The sequence below is a fragment of the Galeopterus variegatus genome, unplaced genomic scaffold, assembly GCF_000696425.1.
Source record: "Galeopterus variegatus unplaced genomic scaffold, G_variegatus-3.0.2 Scaffold139, whole genome shotgun sequence".
Classification (NCBI taxonomy): Eukaryota; Metazoa; Chordata; class Mammalia; order Dermoptera; family Cynocephalidae; genus Galeopterus; species Galeopterus variegatus.
Genome location: NW_007726250.1, coordinates 665,590 through 684,065, shown reverse-complemented (window position 1 = coordinate 684,065; position 18,476 = coordinate 665,590). Strand labels below are relative to the sequence as shown.

At 52.8% G+C, this 18,476-nt stretch overlaps 1 protein-coding gene across 1 annotated transcript in view; it reads left to right on the top strand.

Moving 5' to 3' along the window:
* Positions 1–10,251, top strand: part of MCM5 (minichromosome maintenance complex component 5) — a 21,090-nt gene extending 10,839 nt beyond the window's left edge. The window contains exons 8-16 of the mRNA XM_008590116.1: positions 475–586; positions 1,920–2,063; positions 2,414–2,479; positions 2,695–2,871; positions 3,911–4,023; positions 5,605–5,733; positions 7,021–7,163; positions 8,875–9,002; positions 9,959–10,251. Of these exons, the coding sequence (XP_008588338.1) occupies positions 475–586; positions 1,920–2,063; positions 2,414–2,479; positions 2,695–2,871; positions 3,911–4,023; positions 5,605–5,733; positions 7,021–7,163; positions 8,875–9,002; positions 9,959–10,060 (1,114 nt within the window). The 3' untranslated portion in view covers positions 10,061–10,251. The remainder of the gene's footprint in view (positions 1–474; positions 587–1,919; positions 2,064–2,413; positions 2,480–2,694; positions 2,872–3,910; positions 4,024–5,604; positions 5,734–7,020; positions 7,164–8,874; positions 9,003–9,958) is intronic.
* Positions 10,252–18,476: the final 8,225 nt, after the last annotated feature.

The window sequence follows — 18,476 nt, the reverse complement described above, 5'->3', positions numbered from 1 at the left end:
TTCATGTATCTGAAACCCAGTCTTCGAAGTAACCCTGTGAGAAAGCTGCTAGTGTGTCCATTTCATAAAAGAGGAAGTTGAGGCATAGAGAGCTAAAGGGACTTGCTCCTTGGCACATGGTGGAGCCAGGAGCCTTCTCTCATGGCACCCATTTCGCCACACTGCACAGCCCATGCGCAACTCCCCGTCTTTTCCTTGCAGCTGGTGTGCCGGGCACTGCCATAAATGCTGTTTCCTTTAACTCTCCCTTCCCTGGGAGGCGAGCTCTGCCCTCTGTTATGAGGCCTGCCCTGGTTAGGGAGCTGCAAAGCTGGGCCTGAATGTGAATCTCAGGCCAGAGCCCCTATCATCCTGCCTGCTCTGAGGCTCATGATAGGTTGGGAGGGTGACTGCCAGCCCGCCATTCTGGTGACTAGCCTGAGTCCCAGCCCTCGGGTGGGTTGTTACCTTGTTTACCTACCCATCCTCCCCCAGGCTCCCTGATGGACTCACTCGCCGAGGAGACATCAACCTGCTGATGCTGGGGGACCCTGGGACGGCCAAGTCCCAGCTTCTGAAGTTTGTGGAGAAGTGTTCTCCCATTGGGGTGAGTGGCCTGAGACAACCTTCTCTCCACTCTGGCTGTCCCAGCAGGGATGAAGGCTGCAGGGCAGGGCTGCTGGGTGGGTCCCCAGGACACCCTTAGTAGGCGGGCTCACCCAGAATCTCTTCCTCATTCCTCTTGGCTGTGGTCAGGATGGCAGAGGAGGGGAGAGGAGGAAGGGAACCAATAGGCAGGTGTAGGTTTGGGGCAGGAGCCGAGAGCGCTGGACTGAGAGTCAGGATGGAGTTTGGGTCTCAGCCTGGCCAGTGATTGGTTATGGACTTTATGCAAGTCAGTCTCTGAGCGTCTCTTTATCCATTTGCTAAATAGTGACATGAAATCAAGGGCCAGGCACTGCTCGAAGTGCTTTATATGTTTTTCCTCATTTACTGCTCACCCAGCTCTGCAGTAGGTACTGTTACCCCCTTTTATGGGTGAGGAAACTGCGCTGCAGAATGTTGAAGTGTCTTGACCAAGGTCCCAGTGCTGGTAAGCACTAGAGCAGGATTTGAACCCAAGTGTCTGGTGAGCTGGGTCCTCTGGTGCATTGATGGTGGGTCCAGAAGGATCAGAGTGGAGAGAGATGTGACCACTGCGGTCAGTGGGATGGGGTGTCAGGTGGGAGGTGGTGGTCTTTGGATAGGTAGGAAGTGCACCAGTTTTTTTACACTGGTGCTGTCCAATAGAAATATTACGTGAACTGCACGTGTGCATCTGTAAATTGTTTAAAATTCTCAAGTTGCTGCATAAAGCAAAAAGAAACAGGTGAAACTAATTTTCATAATGTATTCTGTTCTCAGTATGTCTAAATTATCATTTCAACATGGAGTTTAATATAAGGGGTTATTAATGGAGACTTTACATTGTTGTTAGCACTGAGTCTTTGAAATCTGTATACTTTACACTTAAGGACATTGCAATTGGGACTTGCCACTTTTCTAGGGCTCATGTGGCATGCAGGCCTATACAGAGATAAGGGACTCACACTGGGGCAGTACTTTCTGGGGATCATGCATCCCCATCCCAGCTCTGTGGCATCTCAAAGTGTATTACTCCTCTTCTCTGGTCTCAGCTTGCTTATCTGTGAAGCTCAGGGGAGCCATGGAGGTGCCTCCCTCTGAGGAGAACATTGGGGCCAGGCTGAGGCCCAGGGTGGCCTCCCCTCCCAGAGGAGGAACACTGAGCTGTAGCCTTCAGTTCTGTTCCATGCTCTGCAGCCAGCTTTGATATGTGACCTCGGGCAAGTCACAACCCTCTGGGTCCCCTTGACTTACTGGGGTTAAAGCATGAAGCTGGAGCTGGTGTTGAGCCCTGACCTCCACCCCCACCCCCCTAGGTGTACACATCTGGGAAAGGCAGCAGCGCAGCTGGCCTGACAGCCTCGGTGATGAGGGACCCATCATCCCGGAACTTCATCATGGAGGGCGGAGCCATGGTCCTGGCTGATGGTGGAGTTGTCTGCATTGACGAGTTTGACAAGGTGAGTCTAAGGTGAGCTTATGATCTCGTGGCTGAAAAGTGGATGGCACCTCTAGTCGTGGGACGGTTGTGTGACCTCCTGTGCTCGGCCAGCAGAAAACACCTCTTAGACTTGTATTCAATCCCTGGGCCTGTCACATTGAGAAGTTAACATTGAGAAGTTGCTTAACTTTTCTGAGACTCAGTTTCTCTATCTGGAGAGTGGGGAGAGGAGAGCCAGGCCCATGTGGTTGTCACCATGATTAGAGGTGACCCTGTTCCTGCCATCGGCCTTGGGAATGGTAGCTCCTGCTGGTTTTCCTGCTACCTCCACCTGGGTGGGTCTGATGGACATTTCTCTCCTCCACTTAGATGCGAGAAGATGACCGCGTGGCAATCCATGAAGCCATGGAGCAGCAGACCATCTCTATTGCCAAGGTGAGGGCCCTCCTTGGCCAGTCCATGCTGCGCAGCCCTGCCTAGCCCAGCCTTCCTTAGGCTGCTCTGATCGGCTGTGGCTGAGTCCCAACAGCCCAGGCCTAGAACCTTGTGTGTGCACACATGTGTGCATGTGTGCATGTGTGTGGCTGGGGGGAGGGGGCATGTCACGGTGTTCTTCATCATCTCCCCCTTCCTCCTCTGTCCCCTCTCAGGCTGGGATCACCACTACCCTGAACTCTCGCTGCTCTGTCCTGGCTGCTGCCAACTCTGTGTTCGGCCGCTGGGATGAGACGAAGGGAGAGGACAACATCGACTTCATGCCTACCATCCTGTCACGCTTCGACATGATCTTCATCGTCAAGGACGAGCACAATGAGGAGAGGGACATGGTGCGTCCAGGGGCAGGCTGGCGGCCACAGGGCCTGGTTTCAGGAAGGTGCCTGGCTCCAGGGTGAACAAGGCGCTCGGCCGGTGAGGGCTGGCCTGGCAGATGGGCCATGATATGGGAGCACGTGGGATGGAGTTCATTGTGGGCTGCAGAGCATTGAAACAAGGTCTGGGGTCCTGTGGCCTGGCCTGCCTCTGCTGTGACTGATGCGTCGTGTGATTTGAGTTAATCACTCTCCCAGGTCCTCAGTCCCTTGTGTATGAAATGGAGGAGTTGACATTGGGTTACGTGTAATAGATAGAACCCCAGATCTGGTTAGTAAGTTTCTGAAAGAAAAAAATGTACTGGCTTATAGAATTAACAAGTCCAGGGCCGGCCTGTGGCTCACTCGGTAGAGTGCGGTGCTGATAACACCAAGGCCACGGGTTCGGATCCTATATAGGGATGGCTGGTTTGCTCACTGGCTGAGCGTGGTGCTGACAACACCAAGCCAAGGGTTGAGATCCCCTTACCGGTCATCTTTTTAAAAAAAAAAAAAAGAATTAACAAGTCCACAGAGTTCAGGCCCAGGTGGATCTGGTTCTCAAACAGTGTCTCTGACTGTCTGCTTCGTGTCCCTTGGTGGAGGCTGTGTTCTCAGGCAGCTGCTCCCCATGTGGTCACAAAAACAAGACTTTGTCTTACAAGCTTATAGCTTAACAGGCCCTTAAGAAATGAGGAGACCTCTTTTCTTGTAGTTCTGGCGAAAGTCCCAGGAGGGACTCTCGTGGTTTGGATGGATGCCTTGTCCACTGAAGCAGGCACGTGCCCCAGGGTGGTGGACAGCCTGAGCCCCCTGAGCCACGTGGTGGGGGCAGGGGAGCAGAGCATTAAGTTCTCTCTAAGTCAGAGTCCAGGCCCTCTTCAGAAGGAGTGGCTGGTGCTGAGATCTGAACAGCCTTTCTGGCTCCACAATGCCAGGGCCTCATCAGCTCTTCCTGCCTGCTTGACCCAGGCTCAGGAGGACCTGTGGGCTGACCTCATGTCCTCTCTGCCCCCAGATGCTGGCCAAACATGTCATCACTCTGCACGTGAGCGCACTGACACAGACACAGGCCGTGGAGGGTGAGGTTGACCTGGCCAAGCTGAAGAAGTTCATTGCCTACTGCCGAGCGTGAGTCCCGCCCATGACCCCGTGGTGAGGTTGCCCGGCTCCCCTGGGGGGAGAGAACCCAGTCCCTGGCCCTGCTTCTCCTCATGCAGGACATCCCAGCTGATGCCATTCAGAGGTTTTTAGCTCTGCTGAATCTGCTCTGCTCCTTCTGACCTTGCACAGGTCACTCTGGCTCTTGGCTTCAGTTTTTCCATCTCCACAACGAGGGGGTAGGATTTAGATGGTGTCGAAGACCCCCTCGACTGACATGTGGGGAGGCAGAGCAGTGTGGTCACTGTGGACACTGGCCCTGGGTTATACCCACCCCCACTGTGGGACCTTGGGCAATTCGGACAACCTCTGTGCCATGATTTTTCCAGGTTGACGTTCCCTAAGATAATGAGTAAGTGCTTGGCATCGCCCTGCACCAAGTAAATACTCAGTAAATGGCACAGCTGCAACTTTAATTACAGTATTATTCTCACTGATATTCATTAGTTGTAATCATACACATAATACTTATTCTGTGCCAGGCATTATTCTGAGTATTAGTATTAACGTATATATAGTTATATATATAGATGATTGTTAACTCTCCCCAGAAACCTACGCAGTTAGGTGTACTCTTATTCCATTTTACAGATGGGGAAGCTGAGGCAAAGGAAGGTTAAGTAACTTGTCCACGGTCACAATCAGGAGGTGGTGGAGCCAGGATGTGAACCTGGGAACCTGCCTGCAGAGGCTGTGCTCAGATTCTTGACATTCGACACCTCAGTGATTTTTGAAGGAGCTAAAACCTGGGGGTTGAGGGCTCTCGAGGATGAGCTCCTCCCATGAAGGGCTGAGGCACCACAGTCGGGTGGGTCCCTAATTCAGCATTCTCCACCAGGGCGAGCGGGCAGGGGCAGTGGCCCAGCACTTCTTGGGTCTGCACCACATTCCAAGCTGTGCATGGCCCAGTCTTCAGAGGCCTGAGTTCTGGTCTTCCTTCTACACCAAATCCCCGGGTAGCCGTGGGGAGCTCCCTCCCTCCCTCCCTCTGGCCTATCTGCCTGGGAAGGTGGGGGGCAGTGGGAGGGGGTAGATGCTGCTCAGACCTCCCTGCGCCCGCCCTCCCTGGAGAGTCTGACTTGCTCCCTGGCTATGGGCTGCAGTCACTGCCGAGCCTTTTGTGGGCATCACCAGTGCGTCACATCCTCAGATGTGCTGGGGTGGAGTTTGAGACCTCCCTGAGACCCACCACCCCGTGGGCCTCTGTGCCGCTGTGATGTTGCTGTTATGTACGTGTATGGGGGCTAGGGCCCTCCTCGTGGCAAGACAACACATGACCTCCAGCAGTGAGGAGGACCATTTTCACCCCAGTAGTCCACCTGTTTTCTGACAAAAGCGCCTGTTCTTCTTGCCCGATATTGATCTCTGTGGCATCTGCCCACAGCCAGTCCAGGTTTTACTTAAGTCTCTTTCAAATGGCATGGCCAGCCCACATGAGCTGTGGTGTGGTGGGAAAGCACACGTCTGCAAGCCGGCAGGGGCCGGGGGGACAGGTTGGGCATGCCAGGATTTCCTCCTGGCCTCATGCCAGCTGTTCCCACCATCCTGCAGGAAGTGTGGCCCCCGGCTATCGGCAGAGGCTGCGGAGAAGCTTAAAAACCGCTACATCATCATGCGGAGCGGGGCCCGTCAGCACGAGAGGGACAGTGACCGCCGATCTAACATCCCCATCACTGTGCGGTGAGCGGGCGGGCAGGGCCGGGGCAGACCGGCCTCCCTTTACATGGCAGGTGTGCCTGGCAGCCTGGGCAGTTGTCCCTTGCCAGCAGCCACACAGTGCAGGCCCATGGAGGGTCTGGCAGGGAGGAGTCCTTCAGGAGCATTAGCCATGACCTCTCGATTATCTATGTCTCTTATTTAAGACTAGGGAAAGCTGGACCCCTCTCTTCTGAATTTGGTCTGGCTTCTCTGATTGGGTGAAGCCTGAGGTGAGGGAAAGACCACACGGCCTGGGAGTCAAGAGACCTGGGTCGCAGCCTCCAGCCTACTGTGGCTGCAGGGAAATTGCTTTTCNGGAGTCAAGAGACCTGGGTCGCAGCCTCCAGCCTACTGTGGCTGCAGGGAAATTGCTTTTCTTTTCTGGGCCTCCCTTTTCTTAGCTCCTAACTCTCCTCCTTGGGAGTTTGTAGACACAGTGTAGTGGGTAAGACCTGAGGTCTGCCTGGTCTGAATCCTGTCTCCAGCACTGATTAGTTAGATGTGGATTTGGATGTATGTAGTGGAAAGCGGGAGTCAAGAGACCTGGGTCGCAGCCTCCAGCCTACTGTGGCTGCAGGGAAATTGCTTTTCATTTCTGGGCCTCCCTTTTCTTAGCTCCTAACTCTCCTCCTTGGGAGTTTGTAGACACAGTGTAGTGGGTAAGACCTGAGATCTGCCTGGTCTGAATCCTGTCTCCAGCACTGATTAGTTAGATGTGGATTTGGATGTATGTAGTGGAAAGACCAAATAAAGTAGCTTAAATAAATTGGAAGTTAATTTTTCTCTTGTAAAAATTTCTGGAGGTCGCTGGTCCAGGACTGGTGCGATGGTTCTGTGGCATCGTCAGCAGCCTGGGCTCCTTCAGGCCCCCCTCACCGTCGCAGTCCGAGATGGCTGCTGGATCTTCAGCCCCCACCTCCACATTCCAGGCAGCAGGGGAGGAAGGAAAAGGGTTCACCTTTTAATTTTAAGGACACTTCCAGAAATTCCCACTCAGTGCTTGAACTTGTAACTTATCGGGGACAATATGGTCTCACAGACACACCTGGATGCAGAAGAGTCTGGAAGTGTCCTTTAGCAGGGCGCTATGTGCTAGAATAAAAGTCAGGGTTCCATAACAGAGACAAAAAGGGAGATGGGTTATGGGGGCAGCAGGCAGTCTCCACCATAGTCCTCCTACCCTGGGCAAGCTCCTCCTGGTGCTGGGGTGGGGCAGGGGAGGGAAGAGTGGGCTGAGGCCACCCTGAGCATCCCGTTGCTCCCCTACAGGCAGCTGGAGGCCATTGTGCGCATTGCTGAGGCCCTGAGCAAGATGAAGCTACAGCCCTTCGCCACGGAGGCCGACGTGGAGGAGGCTCTGAGGCTCTTCCAGGTGTCCACGTTGGATGCCGCCATGTCGGGCACCCTGTCAGGTGAGCAGACGTGGGGCACGGTCTGCGGGCACTCTAGCTTGGGCAAGGCCCCAGCACGCTGGAGGCCTGCAATGCGTGTTGTTTCTCTGCGTGTGCTGAGCTTCTCCGAGCTTCCTTTTGACAAGAAGCCCCTCTCCCCATTTCTCTAACATGGGAAGAAGCAGCTTCTCTCCAGACCTGTGAACACGATGCTCCTTACCCCAGGTCATTGATAATAAACTATGACTATCTTTGATTAAGAACAGCAGTTGGCACTGTGGTTCATTGTGCTTGTAGCCGTTTCCAGTGCCTCCAAAGCCACCTTCCTCATTTTACTCTACAGCTGTGCCTGGCAGCCAGGCTGGGCGGTCAGTGCTGCCCATCGTAGAGGTGAGAAAACTGATATAGAGGCCTTGACGAGGTACCCAAGGTCACTTGCTGGTGACTTGGCTGGAATGCAGGTCTCTTGACTCCTCGGCCAACATTTTTTCCCACTGTAAGTCATACTGCCTGCTTAGGTCAGCCTTTCAACAGATCTTTCCTGAGCACTAATTATGTGCTAAGCTCTCCTGGGATAAACCCATTCCTTCACCCAGCAGGTAGATACTTAATTAGTGCTTTCTGTTTGCCAGGCACTGTTCAGGTGCTGGGAGTATAAGGGCAAGCAGATCACAAGGTCCCTGCCCTCGTGGGCACTCACTCATTCTCGAGCTCAGGTAGTGAGAGGCGCAGTGGGGGAAGGAGGGCAGGGCCAGGTGTGTTGGAGAAGGAGGGGGATGTTCTCTTCTATCTGTGCCCAATCACCCAGCCTCTCCAAGGAGGTGACAGGAAGCAGGGACCTGTGTGAAGTGGGCAGTGTGGCTCCTGGAGGAAGGGCCTTCCAGGTAGAAGGGAACACCAAGTGTCAGTTACCCTGAGGAGGGAGCAGGCTGAGGTCTGGGTGGGCAGGGCCTGATCCCCAAACCCCTTAGTGAAGACTGAGTCTCTGCCCCGGGAGCAGCTCTTGTTACACATGGGAGCAGCTCTTCTTTGCTGGTAGAGGGCTGTCTGGGATGCTGCAGGCTCAGAGGGCAGGGTGATCTGAGCAGTGGTAATTGAGTTGGGCCTTGCAGGCTTTGTAGGGATTTTCCTCACAGACTCCTTATCTAGACCCCTAGCAGCCGTGTTCCTCTCAGCAGCTTCCGTGACCTCACCCTCTCCTCAACTGAAACAGCAAGGCCCCTGTGGCTCGGGCAGCTGGGAAGACCCACCTGCCTCCTGCTTGCTGAGGGCCGCTTGGGACACCTTGTCTATGTGTCATCTGGCAGCTGGCCCTCCCTCCTGGGTCACTGTCAGTCCCCTCCAGCTCTCTGCCTTGGATCCACTTCTCGAGCAAAACTTGTGCTGTGGCCTACAGGGGCCTACAGGACCTGGCCCCTAGTTACCACTCTAGCCATGTCCCTGCCCCCTGACCCCTGGACTGCCTTTTGAGCAAGTCAGGTGTTGTGTTCCTACCTCTGTGCCTTTGCACCTCTGATGTGCCCTCTGCCCAGAACATCTTCCTCACACATCCACCTTGTTCCATCTCCTCCTCGGCCAGGACCTCACTGTCCCCTGACATCTCCATTCCTCTTCTTCTAATTTACTCTTCTGGGCCTGGTTCAGGCCACTCTTCCTTGGGCTAGAGGCACTGTGAGCAAACTGCGGTCCTTGGCACCCCAAACCCCATCCCTCGCACTTCTCGTGCCCACAGGAGTGGAGGGCTTCACCAGCCAGGAGGACCAGGAGCTGCTGAGCCGCATCGAGAAGCAGCTCAAACGCCGCTTTGCTATCGGTTCCCAGGTGTCGGAGCACAGCATCATCCAGGACTTCACCAAGCAGGTGGGCCTTCCCCGTGGGCAGGGGGCAGGGGTGGGGACAGGGGGTGTGTGCCTGGTCAGGGTGCAGGGGGTTCCTGTGGCCTGGTTGCCACCCACCCAGCACCTGTGTTTTTTTGCTCAGCAGACAGGCCCAGGATGGGGTGAGGGAGGGGCAGGGACAGCTGTTCCATGTACCAGACCTGTCCCAGCCACCTTCCTTCCATAGGGACCGCTTCGGTCAGGCCAGGGTATTCTTTCCCACGAAGGGGAGAGGAGAGGTGGCTGAGTTCCGGTGGGCCCATGTTGCGTTTCCCCCACCCTTCCCATCTGTTGTTCTCCCCCTTCCCCCATTGCCTGTTTTTTTTGGGGGAGAGGGCAGAGCCAGGAGGGTGAGGCAGCTTGTTGGGGAGGGTGGCCTTGACCCCATAGAGAAGAAACGGGGCTTTCTGGATGCTGTGGAGAACCTGTCACCTTTAAAATCACAGGAGCAGTCCCAGTTTCTGGTCCCTGTTTCCTCTCCTGTGCATCATCTCATTTTATCTCTTAGAGCAGTTCTGTAGTAGGTAGTATCCTGCCTGTTCTCCAGACAAGCAGACTGAGGCCTAGAGAGGTTTAAAGGGACAAGAGCTTCAGTTCTAGAATCAGATGGAGTTAAGTCCCAGCTCTATCACTTAATAGCTGTGTGACCATGAGCAAGTGACATAGCCTCTCTATGCCTCAGTTTCCTCACTTGTGAAATGGGGATTAGTACCAGACACATAGGGTTGTTGGGGATGGAATGAGTCCATGTATGTGACGACTGAGAACAGTGCCAGGCACATAGTAGGTGCTCAGGAAGTGTGAACCCTTCTCATCAAGGGAGACTGGGGATGAAGGCCTTTTGTAGGCTGTAAAGCCCACCGTGGGCAGGGGCATGCATGGGCTCCCTTGGGGTCTCGGGAGGCACACTCCATCGTCATCCAGCCTGTGCTCCTGCAGAAATACCCGGAGCACGCCATCCTTAAGGTGCTGCAGCTCATGCTGCGGCGGGGTGAGATCCAGCACCGCATGCAGCGCAAGGTCCTCTACCGCCTCAAGTGAGCCGCTGCCACCTCTGCACCCCTCCCCACTGCTGTCCTCGAGCTTCCAACATGCTGCCTCCTCTCTGCCCTGGAGGACGGAGCCATCGTGTCCTGCTTCTCCACCTCTGTGTGTCTGCATCCAACGCAGTTCTGGAAAATGTGCTTTTGGAGTCTATTGAAATAATAAAGCATGGTGTGTTCGGATATCCATGGGCATCTGCACTTGGTGGCCTGCCACCCCTGTCCTGCCCTCACAGCCGGGTGGCTGTGGGGGAAGATGGGCTTAGGAGCCAGGCAGGACCTGGGTTGTGACCTGGCCCTGCCTCGCAGGCTCTTGGGTGAGGCGCTGACTGCAGAGCTGCAGCTGCTTCATCTGTCCCACGGGGATGATGATAAAGCGAGCCCTCCCGGGGAGAGTTCCAGAGGACCCGGAGTGTGGCAAAGTGCTTTGTACAGTGCATGAGTTTGACCCAACTCACCTGTTCCCCAGCAGCTTGGTGGGTTGGCAGTTACGCTTTCTGGGTGCACCGAACCTTCTCGTGCCTCAGTTTCCTAACCTGTAAATAGGGAGACACTAATACCTGCTTTCCGGGTTTGTGCTTAGGTTCAGAGAGCTGCTGTTAGCAGAGTACCCAGGACTCCACTGGCATTCGGTGTGTGGGGACATGGGTTTCCACCAGGCCTTACAGCAACGTAGGTGAGAGCAGAGGTGCTGGAGTCCACAGGCCAGGTCTTCCCGGTGGCCACAGCTCTGGCAGGGGGAGGCCCTGCACCTCTCTCAGCGCCAGAGTTTATCCATCAGCTGGAGATCGTAGGACTTGTCACCCTAAGTCATGAGGGTTGAGTGATAGAAGCACTAATGTCTGCAGCATTGGAGAAAAACAATGGAGCCAGCGTTCTGGTCATAATTTTGCCTAATATCGAAATACCACTAGGTATTTATATTTTGTTTTTAAAAAGTTAGAATTCACAAAATTAAAGGAAAACAAATCAGTGAAATAAAACATTTCACTGATATTCAAAATACATTTAGAATTAAAGTCTTGAGCAAAACATGAATTTAGAAGTACGTTAAACATTTTATTCTAGTTTTTAGCAGATAAAGTTACTTTAAGATAACTATCATGACAGTGACGACACTTATGAACTCAAAAACATCACTTGACTTCTCTAAAGACGGAAACGAGGAAACTCGGTGCATCAGTGTGGTCATTGTCGAGTCGCAAGTGTATTTTTGTGCAAGACTTCCAGCTGCTCAAAGCCCTTCCTGACTCCACTGCCCTGGGAAATGGAGAGATGAGAGGAACTGAATCAATCTTCCTCTGACTCACACATGTTCAAAGCCTGCTCCTGCTTTGATCATTGTGAGGAGGGTTTTGGTAACAGCTTTTGCTTCCTTGTCTTACTGAGCACTGTAGTTTTTGCATCCGTCGCAGCATTTCCAGTTCCCGTTAACCTTTCATCTGGTTTAGGTGGAGACTTGCATCTGTTCCAGACCTGAAGTTTGTTCCCTGTGTTGGTGGAGTGTTGGGACTAGAGTGGCACTCATCCTGCAGCCGGCGTGTGTTGCTGGTGTCCTCCCCCCCCACCCCCTGTCGTGGATGTACCAGTGTGGTCACCTGTTTTGCAGGTGGGGAAATGAGGCTGGGTGGTGAATGTCACAATAAGGAAGCACAGGGTCAGGCCTCAGTCCGCTCGCTCTGAACCCCAAGGTGTGCAGGCTTCTCTGTCATGTCCTCCTTGGGCAGCTTCTGTGCCTTGCCTGAGTAGGATACTGGGCACAGACACAGCCCTGGCCTGGGGGAGGTGTCAAGCCAAGGGACTGACCCTGTGTGGTCACTGTCCTCCAGGGTAGATTGGCAGGCACGGTGCTGAGGGACTGAAGGGCATGACCCACTTTGCTGTGGGGTGTGGGGCCCATAGGAGGGGCAGTTTTGCCTAGAACATGTCCAGCGACTTCCAGGTGGGGTGGCAGCATGAGGAAAGGCCTGGGACCAGGAAATCACCTGGGGAGAGCAGAGGCCAGCCTCCCGAGAGGCTTGGGCAGCCAGGCTTGGGGCACTGCCTGCGAGTGAGGGCGGGGGCTGGGGAGCAGGATCGTACTGGCAGCCTCAGATTGTCCTGGAGTCGGAGTGGCCAGGGGTTTGGTTGCCACGCTGAGACCTTCACTCTCCTGTGACCTGGCTGCTCCAGCCCCATCTTCTCAGATCTCCTCTTCCTCGGCTTACAGGCTGCACGCTGCTGCAGATGGATGTCCAGCTGTCCTCATCTCAAATGAAAGGGCCAGCAGGCGCTCCCTCCAGGGGTGCCTGGCACGGGATGCTCCTGGGCAGGGCTGAGTTTCTGTCATTTCCTCCACCTTACAGCTTCTGCCCTCTCCGTTTCCACCTTTTCGTTTCTCACATGTTCAGGTCTCCCCTGGAGCGTTCCCTGCCCCCACTCCACTCCTGGCATCTCTTCCACTAAGAGCCACGCTACCCTCCTCCAGTTCAAAGTCCAGGAGTAAGGGAGAGTGAGAGCGCGACCAGGCGGCCTTGCTCGCGGCTTGGTCCTTTTACCTGCTTTCTCTCGGGATGATGCCCACCCTGAGTTGGCTTTGCAACTTAGACCGTTTTAATTGTCCTCAGTCATCCCTGTAGTCACAGACCATAGTCCCCCCTTATTGGTGGGCATACATTCCAAGCCCCCCAGTGAATGCCTGAAATCGTGGATAGTGCCCCATCCTATTTATACTGCGTTTTCCAGCATGTACATACCTGTGATAAAGCTCCCTTCATAAATTAGGCACGGTAAGAGATGAACAATAGTAAGTTATTTTTGGTAAAATGTTAAGAAAAATAAGGGTTACTCGAACACAAGTACTGCGATACTGCACTGATGGCCTATTGGCTACTAGTGCGTCGCGGGCAGGAGCACAGACAGCGGGGCTGGCTACGCTGGACACAGGGTGAGTCACATCCTGGGTGCGAGATCTCACGCCGCCCAGAATGGCGTGCAATTTAAAGCAATAATTATTTGTGGAATTTCCATTTTTTGGGGGGGGAGGTATTTTTGGATCGTGATTGACCACAGGTAACTGAAACAGCACAGAGCAAAACCGCAGATGAGGGACTACTGTACTAGTTAATCAGACCTACTGTGGGCCGCCGATTGCAGAGCAGGAAGCCGCAGCAGCTGTTTATGAGAAGGATATAAATGGTCATTTACATCCCCTAGGTTAAAAAGTTTCACAGAGCGCAAGTACTCGACAACCCAGTGTCATAAAGAAAAATGTAGTGAAGATTATATCCAATTTAGGTTTTTATTTATTGGAAGTAAAGATAGTCCACACTTGAAATGTGTTATTTTAGAGAAGTGCTTGTAAGTAGCAACCTAAAATCCATTCTCTTTAAGAAACAAAATCATAAAAATATGGAACTTTAAAAATGCAAAAGGTAAGCTCATGTTGGAAATTTCTATGTTTTTGGATGCTGTAACAACTATTTTTCATATATATTTAAACATGAATGTGTCAGTTTGGTATTTAACAATAAACGTTTAATTGAAAGCTTCAAGTCTGGATCAGCAAAGGTAGACATTTGTTTTAAAACATGGTATGGCCAAAGAGTGTATTAAAATGATTTCCAATACAACTTTTGGTAATACAGAGATCAAAAATAAGCATCTTTTACTTAACAGATGAGGCAATAAAGTAGTAGTGGTTAAGAGCATGGACTTGGAGCCAGATGGCCTTATTTCAAATCCCAGCTCTGCCGCTTTCTAGCTGTGACCTGGGGCCACTTACTATACCTCTCTGAGCCTTAATTTCCTCGCCTATAAATGGGGAAAATATCTTAACAGATGAGGCAATAAAGTAGTAGTGGTTAAGAGCATGGACTTGGAGCCAGATGGCCTAATTTCAAATCCCAGCTCTGCCGCTTTCTAGCTGTGACCTGGGGCCACTTACTATACCTCTCTGAGCCTTAATTTCCTCGCTTATAAATGGGGAAAATACTAGTGCCCATCTCCCAAGGAGGGTCTGAGCACAGGGCTGGTGGGGGTGGCAGGCCCTGCCAGGAGTCAGTTGATCAGCTGCCTTGGCTGAGAGTTTAAAACATCCTAGCACAGTGTTGGTGCAGGAGGTTATTTGGAAATTAAATTCCTTCTAAGAGGCAGTCTATGATTGTTTAGATTCCGCTTTCTGAATCTTTAGGGCTATTTTAGCGGGAAGTTGGAGAACTGGCTGCAAATAGTAGACCAGTAAGTAGCACCTTCTGCCAGAATTCAGCAAAAGGCCAATTTGGATGAGTTTGTAAAATGTCCTTTGGATTTAGAAGGTGGTAGTGGTGGTGGTGAGGGATATATTAGTTTGCTAGGGCTGCCATAACAAAATACCACGGACTGAGTGTCGTAAGCAGCAGACATTTGTCGTCTCACAGTTCCGAAGGCTGGAAGTCCAAGATCAAGGTGTCAGCGGGGTTGGTTTCTTCTGAGGCCTCTCTCCTTGGCTGGCAGATGGCCACCTTCTTGCTGTGTCCTCATGTGGTCAACCATCTGTGTGTGTCTGTGTCCTAATGTCTTCTTATGAGGACACCAGTCATTTTGGATGAGGGCCCACCCTAACAACCCCATTTTAACATAATTACCTCCATAAAGGCCCTATATTCAAACGTTCTGAGGTACTGGGAGCTAGGGCTTCAACATATGAATTTTGGGGGGCAGGTGAAGGACACAGTTTACCTATGACAGAAGGGTTGTTAGGGCAGAAAGGATTGAGGGATGGGGGAAAGTGAGGGAAAAGGAAGAAAGTCCGCTTTGTCTGCAGAATGAGTTTTCATGGATGCTAAGGTGAGACAGTGCCAGCTGAGTACCTCAGGTGGTCCCCAGCCTTCATCCTTCCGCCAAGGTAGAGGGAACAGCGAAGACTCAGAAGTCAGAAATGTGTGGCATCTCAGTCAAGAGTGAACCAAGTCCCCTGTCCCTGGAGCATGGGGTACATCAAGGGGATCTGAAGATAAGGCTGGAGAGTTTGCTGGGAACAGGTGTCATTTTGGAGGCCAGGGCTTCTGGTGTTTTCCTTTGCTCTGGGCTGCTTCCTGACGGTCCATGTATATAGGTTGTCAAGTTCCCCAGCACAATGCTTGTCGAATGAATGAATGAATGGTAACAATAGCTAACACAGCACTCACTGTGTGCCAGGTGTTGCGCTAAGCATTCAATGTACATTCTGAGTTAGTGGTTTATTATTCTCATGTTACAGATGAGGAAACCAGGTTCAGAGGGGTTAAGTAACTCCTCCAGAGTCACACAGCTAGTGAATAGTAGCAGTGGGTTCAAACTGAGGACTCTCATGAATAAATGAGCCCCCTGAAAGAGGTATAAATATGTCAGAGCCAAGAAAAGACTGCAGGACCAGAGTGTGATGCTTCCACCCTGCATAACGTCACCAGGGCCTGAAGACCTCTGGGGCCCTTGCCATGGTCTTCTCAAACAAGTCCCTGCAGTTCCCAGAGAGAACTTTGCAGGCAAGTCCTGGCATTCAGCCTTGTCCTGGGGCACAGATGGGTGGGAGGCCTCCGGGCCCAGGAGGGACATCAGAAGCTACTCATCAGAAGGCCTGAACACTCTGCTTACTATTGGGAAAGGCTCCTGGTCAGTGTGGGGAGTGGAATGGGTTCGGGTGATGCTGTTGGATTCATGGCTGGAAGTGAGAGGATGCTCACAGCCAGACCCACCCTCCCAGAGATCACTGGTGGCAGGTAGGTCCAGCTGAGGGCTGGGCCAAGGGTGGGGCTGTTGAGCCATTTCGATCCTCCCCTGAGGAAGCAGATCAGCAATTGAGGGGACCAGGCTCTGTCCAGGGTAGATGGGCCCCAACTCTGGCAGAAGTCCTGGCAGAAGGAGAGAGAGGCAGGATGCCACATCTTCAATCAGTTGAAATCTTTCTCCTGCATTGGCAGATTATTCCAGCCCAACCCATCCCAGATGCTGAGGGTAACCATGAGGGTTAAACGAATTAATCCACACCAAGCACTTAGAACAGCACCTAGCATGGAGGAAAGGCTTAAATGTTCATTATGTAAACTATATACAGGAACCTACATACCTTGGCTTGTTCTAACCGAAGGGCTGTGTGGTGGGGTAGTAAGCTCCCTGCCTCTGAAGGAGTCAAGTAGAGACTACCAGGCACCCGCTGCAGGGCTTGGTCTTCCAGGCCTGGGGCCCAGGATTCTCCCCAACTACAACTCAGGGCTCACCACCACCTGTTTTTTGCACATGATTATCTTCTCTTTTAAGTGCCAGGACCATGGTAAGTGCTCAGTAAATACTGGTTGGACAAACGAGCGGCACTTCAAGGTTATTACTCCCAATTTACAGATGAGAAATTGAGGCCCAAAGATTTTAAAGAAATGACTCAATGTCTTATAGCTACAAGTGGAGGATCTGGGTAACAGCCCAGGATGGTTTTATTAGGAGATGTTATTGCCTTCAAGGCTGCTTCTAGCCTGAGATTCTAGGTTTCTCTCCTGCCCTCTCTCTCTGTTTTTCCTTACGGAACCAGCTCATTCTCGTGTTTCTCCGACCGTAGACCTGCCTCATTCCCGAGCCAGACTTCCAGGCCGTAGACCTGCCTCATTCCCGAGCCAGACTTCCAGGCTCCACGCTTGATACCTGTGTGATACATCACCCTCTCTGAACCTCAGTTTCCGTGTCTGTAAAATAGGTGGGGCTTTTCTGATGGTAGCACTGGAAGTCCTGCATCCCAGGAACCCCCTCAGCCCTGGACAAACCAGGACAGTTGGCTACCCTAAAAATGGGGGAAATAAAAACTCACCTTTCAGAGTTGTGGTCAGGGTCCCGGTGACAGGTATGAATGAGAAAGAAGGTGGGTGGAACGCTGCATCCAGAGGGCGGCCACGGGTACCCGCCAGCAGGTGGCACCGCCAGGAGCTTCGTTTACCAAGTGCTGTATATTTGGGCCGGGAGCTCCAAAGCAGCCAGTGGGGCTTCTTAGCTTTCTCTAGCCTTGGGACTTTTTAAAAAACCCTAAACAATCAGAAGATTTTTTTTTTCTATGAAATGGGTCCTCCGCTCTCCGGCTCTCCCAGGGGTGTGAGGAGGGCAGTGCCCACGAGGGGGCGCCAGAGCCCCGCGCGCCGGGCCGCCCCTCCTCTCACGCGCGCTTCCCGGGACCGCCTCTCGGAGGCGCTGGGAGCCCGGACTCAGCAGCCCGGGCTCATCCTGCGGAGCATCCTGCAGGCGCTGGGCGGTCACCACTAGCTTCGTTTAGATAAAGGCTTTGCTGTGTGCCAGACACACTTTATCAAATTTAATCTTTATAACGTTCCAGGGGAACCATGTACCCACAGCCCCCATTACAGACCAGGAAACTGAGGCACAGCGAGGTTAAGTCACACAGCAGGGAATGAAATTGAGAGCCCAACCCAGGGGTGTCCGGCCCCCAAATCTTTGCCAACTCCCTCCGAGAATCACAGTCTTAGTCTTAGAATGAGACTCTTGGAATCTTAGAGGCTTAGAAGGCTAGAGTCATGGGAATTTTTATTCAAATCAGATACATATATTTTAAATTATTATTTTGCTTAGATAATGTATGGATGAAAAACAAAAGTAAAATCAGTCCCTATTTCCCCGTCCTCAGCCACCCAGTCTCCTTCCCTGGAGGTGACCACAGTTTTATTTTCTTGTGTCCCCTCCCGATGTAGACTTATCAAATCTTAGACAGGATTTCTGGGTGACCTGGTCTCAGGGACACAGCTGCCTCTAGCACCCCGCGCTCAGGTTCCCGCTGCTTTCACTGTTGTGGCCTGGGCACGTGTGAGGGTCTTTCTTGGCTCCTGGAGTCCTCCAGCTTCAAGCCCAGCCATCCCTTCAGAAAGGGCTGGTAGCATTTAAGAGGGTGTCCCCTTCAGCCACACGGAGGCTGGGCCTGCGTCCTGCCTCCAGACCAGTTCCCTCTCTGCCTCTTCTCCACCAGGGGTCCTCACCCCAGAAGGGCCCAACATGCTCCTGCTAGGACCCCACTTGAGGTTTGCCCCTTAGGAGGGAGGAGTGGGAGTGCCCAGAGTCACGGGGTAGGCATGGGAATGCTGTGACCAGATTTCCTTCCCCACGAGGTTCCCCTGCAAGAGGGAGGCTTAGGGATGGCAGGTCCACCAGGGAAGGCCCTGGGATCTCCCCTCTCTCTTGAACCCAGAAGATCTGGGTTTGACGGCCAGCCAGCCGGTCTCAGCATGGATATCTTCTTTTTCAGAAGTCTTTCCTCATCCTCAGGGCCAGGACAGGGACCCCTGGGAGCGCCCCCTCCTCTGGGAGAGCACTGGACTGGCCGGATTGTACTTTTCTCCTGTGTGTCTCCTTCCCCATCAGAAGGCGCGCCGTGGGAGGGCAAGGCTCAGCTGAGTTTGGTATCTCCTCCCCATACCCAGCACAGAGCA